At 37.3% G+C, this 12,151-nt stretch overlaps 1 protein-coding gene across 3 annotated transcripts in view; it reads right to left on the reverse strand.

Moving 5' to 3' along the window:
* Ift74 (intraflagellar transport 74) overlaps window positions 1-12,151 on the reverse strand; it is an 83,409-nt gene that overhangs the window by 61,944 nt on the left and 9,314 nt on the right. For 2 of the 3 annotated variants that reach the window (XM_085839185.1, XM_085839186.1), the window contains exons 4-8: window positions 11,524-11,572; window positions 9,323-9,421; window positions 9,082-9,142; window positions 3,543-3,602; window positions 489-550 (exon numbers count right to left, since the gene is read on the reverse strand). In XM_085839185.1, coding sequence (XP_085695311.1) covers window positions 489-550; window positions 3,543-3,602; window positions 9,082-9,142; window positions 9,323-9,421; window positions 11,524-11,572 — 331 coding nt within the window. The remainder of the gene's footprint in view (window positions 1-488; window positions 551-3,542; window positions 3,603-9,081; window positions 9,143-9,322; window positions 9,422-11,523; window positions 11,573-12,151) is intronic. The other variant, XM_085839187.1, reaches the window with a different exon arrangement.

The following is a 12,151-nucleotide window of genomic DNA, read 5'->3' on the forward strand; positions in this document are numbered from 1 at the left end:
GATGTTATGGTAAATTAAGAAATGATGATACATTTTCTATTACAAATATGTACTTTAAATGTAAGGTTTCAGTAAGATGCCAGTTGTGGTTCTTGTCAGTAATCCCAGCACTTGGGAGACAGAGTCAGAGATACTGACAAACTTCTGAGTTTGAGTACAATATCGACTCATAAGAATCCAACAATTAAGGGCTGGAGAGATGACTCAATGGTTGGAAGCACTGAATACTCTTCCAGAGGCCCCAGATTCGGTTCTCAGCGCCCACATGGCAGCTCACAGCTCTCTGTGGCTCCAGTTTCAGGTGCTCCAATGCCCTTGCAAGACATATACGCAGGCAGAATGTTAGTGCACATGAAATAAAAATAAATAAAAGTTTAATCCAACAATTAACAAAAGCAAAATAAGAGAAAAAGTTAAAATTTTATAAGGAAATAAATGTCTCACAAGATAAGCCACATACCAAAGTTCATTTATGCATATGTACTTACGATTGTCTTTCGGTAAATATGACATCCATACTTTGTGTTTCTCTATCATTTTGAGCTTTAAGCTGTGTAAACAGTTAACACAGACATTATTCATTAAAAAAAAAAGGATAACCACCAAACTCTCTGTAACAATTACTCTAAAGATTATGATTTAAATGAGATTATTATAATTACAATAATGCCACATGCAAAAGTTAGAAAAAAAATACAACTTTCCTCTAACAAAAAACACTACCAGATAAATAAATTAGTCCTTATATTAACATAATAAGCTCATACCAAAATACTTCATTTTTCTTTAGTGATCTGTCCAATAATTAAATTTAAACTTAATTTATGTAAACAGCATTTCAATAATATACTGTATGTTCACTAAATACTTGGTTAGGGGCTAAAGAGATGGCTCAGCAGTTAAAAGCACTGCCTGCTCTTCCAGAGATCCTGAGGTCAATTCCCAGCAACCACACAGTAGCTCACAAGCATCTGCAATGAGATCCAACGCCCTTTTCTAGTATGTCTGAAAATAGCTACAGTGTACTCATATAAGTAAATAAAATAAATAAATACATACATACATACTTGATTAGCTATATGCTAAATCTAGAATCAACACAATTTTGTCCTTAAATCCTTCATGATTTCCTAATGACTCCTAGCTGGCTCTATATACATAGACCTGAATCTGGATATACCACAAAAAACTGACCAGATAGTTTTCAAAGTTTTTGTTATTTCTAAAAATAATATTCATTTCTAAGTTTATGAAAATAAAAATAATTTATAAAATTATTTTAGAACCCCAAATTACAAGTCATTTTTTAAAAATTCTGGGGCTTTAGGGTTTTATGTTGTTGTTACTGTTTTGTTTTAGTCAGGCTGTTCTGAGGCATGTCTTTTGTTTGTTTGTTTGTTTTTCGAAACAGGGTTTCTCTACCCTGGCTGTCCTGGAACTCACTCTGGCCTCAAACTCAGAAAATTCGCCTGCCTCTGCCTCCCAAGTACTGGGATTAAAGGTGTGTTGCCACCATGCTCCATGAGGCATGTCATTTTTCTCAGCACTCAAGAAGCAAAGACAGACAGATCTCTGAGTTCAAGGCCAGCCTGATCTACTGAGCAACTTCCAGGACAGACAAGGTTACATAAAAAAAAAAAAATCCTGTCTTGAAAAAAATAATTTTTTAAAAAATGTTGTTCTCATAGAAGCCTTTTATAATGTAAATAAATTATAATCTAGCAAAAAATAAGTAAATTAGAAGCTGCAGGTCTTGCTATACTTTATTCAAATGTTTAAAGTGAAAATACATTAGATATTAACTGAACACAAATTCTCATTTACCAAACACAGTATTATTAGCTATATCTAGTATCATATCCATTCCTTTTCCTTCTTGTTACAAAAACTATGAGAGATTGGAAACATAGCTCAGCAGTTAAGAGCACTAGCTGTTCTTCCAGAAGACTTGTATTTGTTTTCCAGCACTTATATAGGAGCTCACAACCATCTGTTACTCTAGTTTCAGGCAATGTGACCCCCTTTTCTAGCCTCCGAGGGCATAGGGCACAGTCCTACAGACAAACATCCAGGCACTTTAAAGAAGACTTTAAAAGATAGTATTTCTATTGAGTTTTAATTTTATTTTAAAACATTAAAACCTAAAGAAACATTTAAAAAAGTTAAAACCAGGGTTGGAGAGATGGTTCAGTAGTTAAGAGCACTGACTGCTCTTCTAAAGGTCCTGAGCTCAATTCCCAGCAACCACATGGTGGCTCACAACCATCTGTAATGGGATCTGAAGCACTCTTCTGGTATGTATCTAAAGACAGCTACAGTGTACTCATATAAATAAAAATAAATAAAATCTTTTTAAAAAGGTTAAAACCAAAATACTGTTAACTAATATGTAGTCAAGAAATGTAGATGGAACTTCCTTAGTGCAAGATCAGTTGAAACAGAGGTTTATGGACCAAGTGAGGATGCCTCAATCCCCCTTGATAGGGAGAAGAAAGCAATGGAGGTAGGTGCAGAGGGAGGGAGAGACATGGGTGGGGAAGGGGAGGAGGGGAAGAGAAAACTATGATCAGGCATGGAGTTGGGGTTGTTGGGGAAAAACGGGAGTAAAACCCTGACAACCAGCAGAAAGAATGGAAACAGGCAAACCTGAGAGGTAGGAGGTGAGAGACTCTCAGGACTCAAAGTGAGACCTTAGATGAAATGCCCTACAGCGGGGAGAGGAAACTTGTAGAGTCCAACTCTAGTAGAAAGACAGGGCATCAAGTAGAGGAATGGGGTTGCCATCCCATAGTCAAAAACTCTGACCCATGTTCCTGTCTAAAAGAACTTCAGGTACAAAAATGGAGAAGAGACTAAAGGAAAGGAGGTTTAGTGATAAGTCCAAATTGGGATCCAGCTCAAGGGAAGGCTCAAAGGCCTGACCCTATTACTGATGCTATGGTGTGCTTATAAAAGACAGGAGCCTAGCATGCCCTCTGAGAGGCCAAACAAGCAGCTGAAAGAGTCAGATGTAGATACTTTCACCCAACCAATGGACCCCTGGGATTGAATCAGGGAAAAGCTGGAGAAACTGAGGAGGAAGGAGACCCCATTAGGAAGACCAGCAGTCTCAACTAACCTGGACCCCTGAGAACTCTCAGACACTGAGCCAACACCAGGCAGCATAGATGAGCTGATATGAGGCCCACATGTATACAGAAGGCTGCCTGGTCTGGCTTCAGTGAGAGAAGACGCACCCAATCCCACACCCAACTGTCAAGAGTCTTGAGGCTTCAGAGAGTGGGGAGGTCTAGTAGTCTGGGGGTGGAGATAGATATCATCTTGGAGACGGGGTGAGGAGGAATGAGATAAGGACCGGGAGGGGTATAACGAGACTTAAAAGAACAATGAAGGGTGCTGAATAATAATTGTGAATATTTATAATCAGAGTCATAACTGCCTATAAGGTCCATAAAGTTTTATCAAACTACTTCTAAATAGTGCTTTATTTTATAGGATATGATTTATATGGAGCTATTGATTATATTTATGTATTTTCTTACCATGTTGTAATCATTCATTACTTCTTCCATTTCAGTATTGGTATTAAGTTTATCTACCAACTAAAAGAAAAAATATATATTAAAAAAAGTGCCATTTGTTAGTCTTAATGTTTTAGGTAAGTCTTAATATACATGTTTATTCTTATAATTATCTAGTCATTTCCTTCCACATATCTTATTTTCTAAGAAAAAAAAAAACAGTGAGTTACAACGAAAAACGAAACATACTAAACGTTTTGTTTAGAAAAGTGAGAAGTAATCAAATACTGTCCCTTTAAGACAATACACATACACTGAAGAGCTTTGACTGCTCTGAAAAGACCAAGTTTATAAAGAAAAGTCTGAAACAGAAAAAAGTGGTTCTGGAAATTATCTGCCACTTGTATTTTTCCCCCTTCTGGAAAATAGTAACTGTTTTACAAATTTATAATAGTGAAAATATAAAAACGTTTTTTCCCTAAAAAGTAAAAAGCAAAAAAAAAAACAAAAACAAAAAACAAAAACCCAAAAACCAACAAAACAAAGCATAAACAGTACATTAATACATGAAGTCTAACCCTTAAGTCAAAGAATGCTATCAGTGAATAACAGCACAGCTTTATCTTCTCCCAAACAGTACCCAGGAACTGTTTAATCTGTATTAATTCAGTTTTCATAATACTCTATCACATATAAATTATAGTCTATGTTTTAAAGAAATTGAGGAAGCAGCAGAGGCAGAATTTTATGTGTGTGTCTGTTTTTTTGTTTTGTTTTGTTTTGTTTTTTGAGAGGTCTCAACTATATAATCCTGACTGTCCTGGAACTTGTAAGACCAGACTAGTCTGGAACTCAGAGATCTGAGTGCCTCTGCATCTGGAGTGCTGGAATTAAAGCACTGTGACAGAATTTTGTTGTTTTTGAGGAATGTTTTCGACTATGGGATTCTTTTTGGTTTTTTTCTTATGGGGGGGGTTGTTTTATATTAAATAAAAGGCCAAACTAGTCAAAAAACTAATCACAATAGTCAAAAAATTACATTGGTGTAGCTGATGATAAAAACTAAGAAGCCAGCCGGGCGTGGTGGCGCATGCCTTTAATCCCAGCACTCCGGAGGCAGAGACAGGTGGATTTCTGAATTCGAGGACAGCCTGGTCTACAGAGTGAGTTCCAGGATAGCCAGGGCTACACAGAGAAACCCTGTCTTGAAAAAACAAAACAAAACAAAACAAAAAGCTCAAGTTATGGCCAGGTATGGTGGCGCACGCCTTTAATCCCAGACCTCCGGAGGCAGAGGCAAGCAGATTTCTGAGTTCGAGGCCAGCCTGATCTACAAAGTGAGTTCCAGGACAGCCCGGGCTACACAGAGAAACCCTGTCCCGAAAAAGCAAAGAAAAAAAAAAAAAAAAAAACCTAAGAAGCTTTACTATTGTATTTATAACATTCTAATCTATACTTTTATATTTTAAAATGTAATACTACTTTTTTGAATTTGTAATATAAATTAGTGATGGTAAAATCTAAACTACCTAAATGGTAGCTATATATCAGATCATTAATTACCTTCTTTCCATTCAATAAATATTAGCTCATTAAACCCATAAATAACACATTTTACATGTTATTAATATTTTTAGTTATTTGAGTTTTTAATTTATTCTTTGACATTTTATATTTATCTAATATATTACAACATAAGTAAAAATATCTAACATTTTCTTCCAATTTTTTATTAGGTATTTTCTTCATTTACATTTCAAATGCTATCCCAAAAGTCCCCTATATCCTCTCCCCAACCCTGCTCCCCTACCCACTCACTCCTGCTTCTCAGCCTTGGTGTTCCCCTGTACTAGGGCATATAAGGTTTGCAAAACCAAGGGGCTTCTCTTCCCAATGATGGCCAACTAGGCCATCTTCTGCTACATATGCAGCTAGAGAGCTCCAGGGGGTACTGGTTGGTTCATATTGTTGATCCACCTATAGGGTTGCAGACACCTTCAGCTCCTTGGGTACTTTCTCTAGCTCCTCCATTGGGGGCCCTGTGATCCATCCAATAGCTGACTGTGAGCATCCACTTCTGTGTTTGTCAGGCACTGGCATAGTCTCACAAGAGACAGCTATATCAGGGTCCTTTCAGCAAAATCTTGCTGGCATATGCAATAGTGTCTGCGTTTGATGGCTGAGTATGGGATGGATCCCCGGATGCAGCAGTCTCTAGATGGTCCATCCTTTCGTCTCAGCTCCAAACTTTGTCTCTGTAACTCCTTCCATGGGTGTTTTGTTCCCAATTCTAAGAAGGGGCTAAGTGTCCACACTTTGGTCTTCATTCTTCTTGAGTTTCATGTGTTTTGCAAATTGTATCTTGGGTATTCTAGGTTTCTGGGCTAATACCCACTTATCAGTGAGTACATATCATGTGAGTTCTTTTGTGATTGGGTTACCTCACTCAGGATGATACCCTCCAGATCCATCCATTTGCCTAGGAATTTCATAAATTCATTGTTTTTAATAGCTGAGTAGTACTCCATTGTATAAATGTATCACATTTTCTGTATCCATTCCACTGTTGAAGGACATCTGGGTTCTTTCCAGCTTCTGGCTATTATAAATAAGGCTGCTATGAACATAGTGGAGCGTGTGTCCTTATTACCTGTTGGAACATCTTCTGGATATATGCCCAGGAGAGGTATTGCTGGATCCTCTAGTAGAACTATGTCAAATTTTCTCAGGATCGGCCAGACTGATTTCCAGAGTGGTTGTACAAGCTTGCAATTCCACCAACAATGGAGGAGTGTTCCTCTTTCTCCACATCCTCGCCAGCATCGGCTGTCACCTGAATTTTTGATCTTAGCCATTCTGACTGGTGTGAGGTGGAATCTCGGGGTTGTTTTGATTTGCATTTCCCTGATAATTAAGGATGTTGAGCATTTTTCTCAGGTGCTTCTCTGCCATTCGATATTCCTCAGCTGAGAATTCACTGTTTAGCTCTGTGCCCCATTTTTAATGGGGTTATTTGATTTTCTGGAGTCCACTTTCTTGAGTTCTTTATATATATTGGATATTAGTCCCCTACCTGATTTAGGATTGGTAAAGATCCCTTCCCAGTCTGTTGGTGGCCTTTTTGTCTTATTGACAGTATCTTTTGCCTTACAGAAGCTTTGCAATTTTATGAGGTCCCATTTGTCAATTCTCGATCTTACAGCATAAGCTATTGCTGTTCTATTCAGGAATTTTTCCCTGTGCCCATATCTTCAAGGCTTTTCCCCACTTTCTCCTCTATAAGTTTCAGTGTCTCTGGTTTAATGTGGAGTTCCTTGATCCACTTAGACTTGACCTTAGTACAAGGAGATAGGAATGAATCAATTCACATTCTTCTACATGATAACCACCAGTTGTGCCAGCACCATTTGTTGAAAGTGCTGTCTTTTTTCCACTGGATGGTTTTAGCTCCCTTGTCAAAGATCAAGTGATCATAGAGGTGTGTGGGTTCATTTCTGGGTCTTCAATTCTGTTCCATTGGTCTACCTGTCTGTCGCTATACCAGTACCATGCAGTTTTTATCACAATTGCTCTGTAGTACAGCTTTAGGTCAGGCATGGTGATTCCACCAGAGGTTCTTTTTATCCTTGAGAAGAGTTTTTGCTATCCTAGGTTTCTTGTTATTCCAGATGAATTTGCAAATTGCCCATTCTAATTTGTTGAAGAATTTAGTTGGAATTTTGATGGGTATTGCATTGAATCTGTAGAGTGTGTTCCGCAAGATAGCCATTTTTACAATGTTGATCCTGCCAATCCATGAGCATGGGAGATCTTTCCATCTTCTGAGATCTTCTTTGATTTCTTTCTTCAGAGACTTGAAGTTCTTTTCATACAGATCTTTCACTTCCTTAGAGTCACACCAAGGTATTTTATATTATTTGTGACTATTGTGAAGGGTAATATCTAACACTTAATCTCTGGTTTTCTCATATTTAAAATAGAACATGAGGTGCTAAAAAGATGGCAGAGCAGTTAAAAGCATGCATTGATCTTACAGAGGATGTGCATTCAACTCCTTGCACCCACATCAGGCAGCCTATAGCTTCAGGTCTAGGATTCCACACCCTCACCCTCTCCTGGCCTCTGAGGGCACTTGTACTCAAGTGCGCAGGCGCGCGCGCGCACACACACACACACACACACACACTCATAATTAAAAGTAAAACAAGATCTAGAGAACAATAAATAATTTTTTAAAACATAACATAAAGAAAGTAAACCTAATTAATATTGGGTTTCAAAATGTTTGTTATAGACTATGGTGCTCATCAAATTTAAGAACTGCAACGTGCCGGGCGTGGTGGCGCACACCTTTAATCCCAGCACTGGGGAGGCAGAGACAGGCGGATTTCTGTGGTTTAGGCCAGCCTGGTCTACAAAGTGAGTTCCAGGACAGCCAGGGCTATACAGAGAAACCCTGTCTCGAAAAACCAAAAAATAAAATTAAAAAAAAAAAGAACTGCAATGTACTCTAATTAGCAACATTTCATTGGAAAGTATTAACAGTATCAACTAGTTATATCATAATTTGCCTACTCATCAAAAGCTAGCCACTTCATCAACTCAAGGCACCATAATTGTAACAAATTAGAAGAAAATTCTGGGACTTCCTTGGAGGTAGTGCTACTCCAAGGATAGGTGGTTATCAGCATTACCATTCCACCGTGGGAAACATCCTTCATGAAACTATTTTTATACAAATACTGTATTTTGACAGAATGTGCACAAAATTAAACATATAAATGGAGGTAATCTGTATGCTAAAAAATTATTTAAGTTTTATGATGACAATACTCCATAGCAAGGTGAAAGATGTTTTTTAAAGCAATAAAATCATTCATAAATTGTAATGCTTTTAAGAATTACTATTTAAGCATTTATAGGGAAAAAAAAGTATATATAATAAGGATGGGTGGTGTACAAGATGGCTCAGCAGGTAAAAGATACTTCCTACTCTAGCAGGTGACCTGTATTTGATTCCTGTATAGAAGAGAAGTGAGTTACACAAGTTGTCCTTCAACCTCCATCAATGTGTCTGGAAGGTCAGAACAGACAAGTAAATAAATAAATAGTAAGTACAATATAAATGTATTTTTAAAAAATTTTTAAGATGGAAAAAAGTTGAAAGAATTCCTATCAATATGTTAAGCCAAGTTATTTCTGGAGAAAGAAATGAAGGAGAAATCAAATGGGTGATTTAATTTCTGTATGCTTACAGTTTCAGTTTTTCACAAGAACAGACTGAAGTATTATTTAGTATTTTTTAAAAAAATTTAAGATTTATTTTATAAATGTGAGTACACTGTCACTGTCTTCAGACACACCAGAAGACAACAGAGGATCCCATTACAGGTGGTTGTGAGCTACCATGTGGTTGCTGGGATTTGAACTCAGGACCTCTGGAAGAGTAATCAGTTCTCTTAACTATTGAGCCATCTCTCCAGTCCCCTAAAAAATAATTTTAAGTATCAAGTAAAAAATAAAAAATTAAGAGAAATTCTCTGAGAAAAAAAGGCAATACCATGTTGTAGTCTGCCAGTTGTCCTTGAAAGTCTTTAATTTCAACAGCTAATGTCTCTGCCCTATGAACAAAAACAAGTGCATTCATAAATACATAAAACAGTTTAATAGTAAGAACTGTATGGATGGTGCACACATATTCAATAAATTATGTGCATAATACTGAATAAATACTGAATTGATATTCAGAGGTATACATCCCTAATAAAGATCTTGTATGTTTTAACTGTAAGATTACTCACCTCTTTTCATATGACAAATACACTGAATTTTCTTGGTTGTACATTTCTATTTCTTTCTGAAGCTTATTAATTTCAGTTGTAAGTTCACTTATTTTGCTCCTAATTGAAAAAAGAAGAAGAAATTCAGCAATGCTTCTAACTCAGAAAAACTCCTAACAAATAAACTTTTCATAAATGTATGACAATACCAAATTCATTTACGAAGAATAGTTTCAGGAGTTTGTGTGACCAAGAATGGAAACTATTTTATTTTATTCTACTGAACAAATGAGAAAAAATAACTGTCTTAGAGACTCCAGTCATGAAGAAAGATAAACAGGCCAGGCACTGTAGTACACACTTTTGATCTCAACATGCAGGGGCAGCAGAGGCAGGAGGGTCAATGTAAGCTGGAGGACAGCCTAGTCTACACAGTGAGTTACAAATCAGCTAGTGTTACAGAACGAGACCCTGTCTCAAAAAACAGAATCAAAACCAAAAACCAAAGAAAAACAGAGATACATCACTAATTTACTTTCTTTATAGAGGGATTGGGGTTAGCTTAGGAAGAACAGGGTTCATTTCCCAGCACCCACATGGCAGGCAGCTCCTAACTATCTGTAACTCCAGTTCCAGCGGATCCAATGCCCTCTTCTGAGTTCCACAGGCAAAGGGTATACATGTGCCATAATTACATATATGCATGTACAACATTCAAACACATAAAATTAAAATGGTATATTTCTTTTAAAATTCTTCATTTAGACATCTTATTAAAAGGCCTAAAGCCAGACATGATGGCACATACCTTTAATACCAGTGCTCAAGAGGCAAAGGCAGGTAGATTCTCTATGAGTTGAGACAGCCTGGTATACATGAGTTCCAGGACAGTTAAAACTATACAGTGAGATCCTGACTCAAAATACCCCCCAAAAGGCTTATAAATTAATTAAAATTAGGGAAAGTTTGTAACAAATGACCAAATACATACTTACATAAATTTCTATAATAATTAAGGTATTATAAATATACACTCCCTTCCTTTCTTAATACTATAATCAGTGATATTTCAATTATATAAATATACTTAGAATAACCCTAAAAAAGCATAAAAGATTATTACTTCCTGACAAAAATAAACATGATATGATCTGAATGTCTGTATTCCCTCTAAAATTCACATTGAAATTTAATCCTCAACTTAACAGTATTAAGAAATTAAGACTTTTGCCAGGTATAGTTGCACAAACCTTAAATCCTAGCACTTACTATGCAGAGGTAGGTAGATCTCTGTGAGTGCGAGGCCAGCCTGGTGTACACAGTGAGTTACAGGGCAGCCAGGGCAATGTAGAAAGACCCAGTCTCAAGCCACTCTACACACTCTCACACGCACATGTGCGAAATAAATTGAGCCTTTCAGTTTCTAATTATGAAACTATTAGAAACTGAAATTCAGTTTCTAATTATGAAACTATGAAGGTGATTTCATAGATGTTAGTGCCTTAAAAAGGACTGGAAGGAGCTATACTGGCCTCATTTTTCTTTTTTGTGATGCAATGGTAAGAAGAATGTGCCATCTATAAGGAACAGACACCAAAGCTCCTATTACTTTAATCGTAAGATTTCCCAACTTCTATAATGTATGAGAAATAAATTCTTGTAATTTATAGCTTAACCAGTCTTGGATATTTTATTATGGTAGCATCTTAGCCTAGTTAGACAGCTTAGTTGGTAACATATTTGCCTGGCAAGTACAAGGACCTGAGTTCAACTGCCAGAATCTATGTAAAACAGCTGGGTTTGATGGCCCACGCTTGTAATTCCACCCTGGGGAAACAGGAACAGGAGGATCCCTGAGGTTCAACAGCCAATATCCTACTTAGCCTCCTTAGTCAGCTCAAAGATAGCAAAGAGCTACTGTCTCAAAAACAAAAGTGGAAAGTGTCTGAAAAGTGACACTCAAGGTTGTCCTCCTGCACCCACGTCCATCCATATAAGTGTATGAATATCAGTCCAGACATGTATACCACAATACACACATGCATGCACCTCCCTGTACCACACAAATTTCAATCTAACTGTATTACCATGCAATGCAGCCTATTAACTAGAAATTGTGTTAAAATATAAACTTTTTCTTAGAACTAAAAAAGTAAATAATTATTGTATATCACAACTAAAACTCCAAGGTCATGCATTAAAAAAATACTTAGTTTACATACCTAAGAAGTCCAAGATAGTAAGATTTGTCTAAAATTTGCCTCTGGGGACCTAAAAAAATGTTTTTGATGTGAATATTAATAACCAGCATAACAAATAACAAATCCAGGGCACAATCACTATTACATGCCACTATTCTCAGACCTCAATCATGAATGCCAGAATAGATCATATGAACAACAACTGAAAACTAGTGTCCTAGAATCATGGCAGAAAGGAGGATGAACTTAGACCACAAAGATGGAACTAAAAGCAAGGCTGTAAACAAACAAGACTCTCCAACTAACTTGGACCCTTGGAGTTCTCAGAGTCTGAACCACCAACCATAAACATACATAGGCTGGACCTAGACTTCCCGCACATATGTGGTAGATGTGCACCTTAATCTTCACGTGGATCCCAAATAACTGGAACAGGGCTATCCCAAAAGCTGTTGCCTGTCTGTGGGATATGTCCTTTTAGCTGGGCTGCCTTGTCTGGCCTCAGTGGGAGAGGATGCACCTAGACTCACAGAGACCTTAAGTGCCAGAATGCAGGGATACCCCCCTGCTCAGAGGAAAGTGGGAGGGGAGAGTGAGGGAAGGATTTGTGGGGGTGACCAAGAGGGAGGCAGTGAGCAGGATATAAAGT

The sequence above is a fragment of the Mus caroli genome, unplaced genomic scaffold (assembly GCF_978045245.1).
Source record: "Mus caroli unplaced genomic scaffold, Mus_caroli_1 scaffold_6, whole genome shotgun sequence".
Classification (NCBI taxonomy): domain Eukaryota; kingdom Metazoa; phylum Chordata; class Mammalia; order Rodentia; family Muridae; genus Mus; species Mus caroli.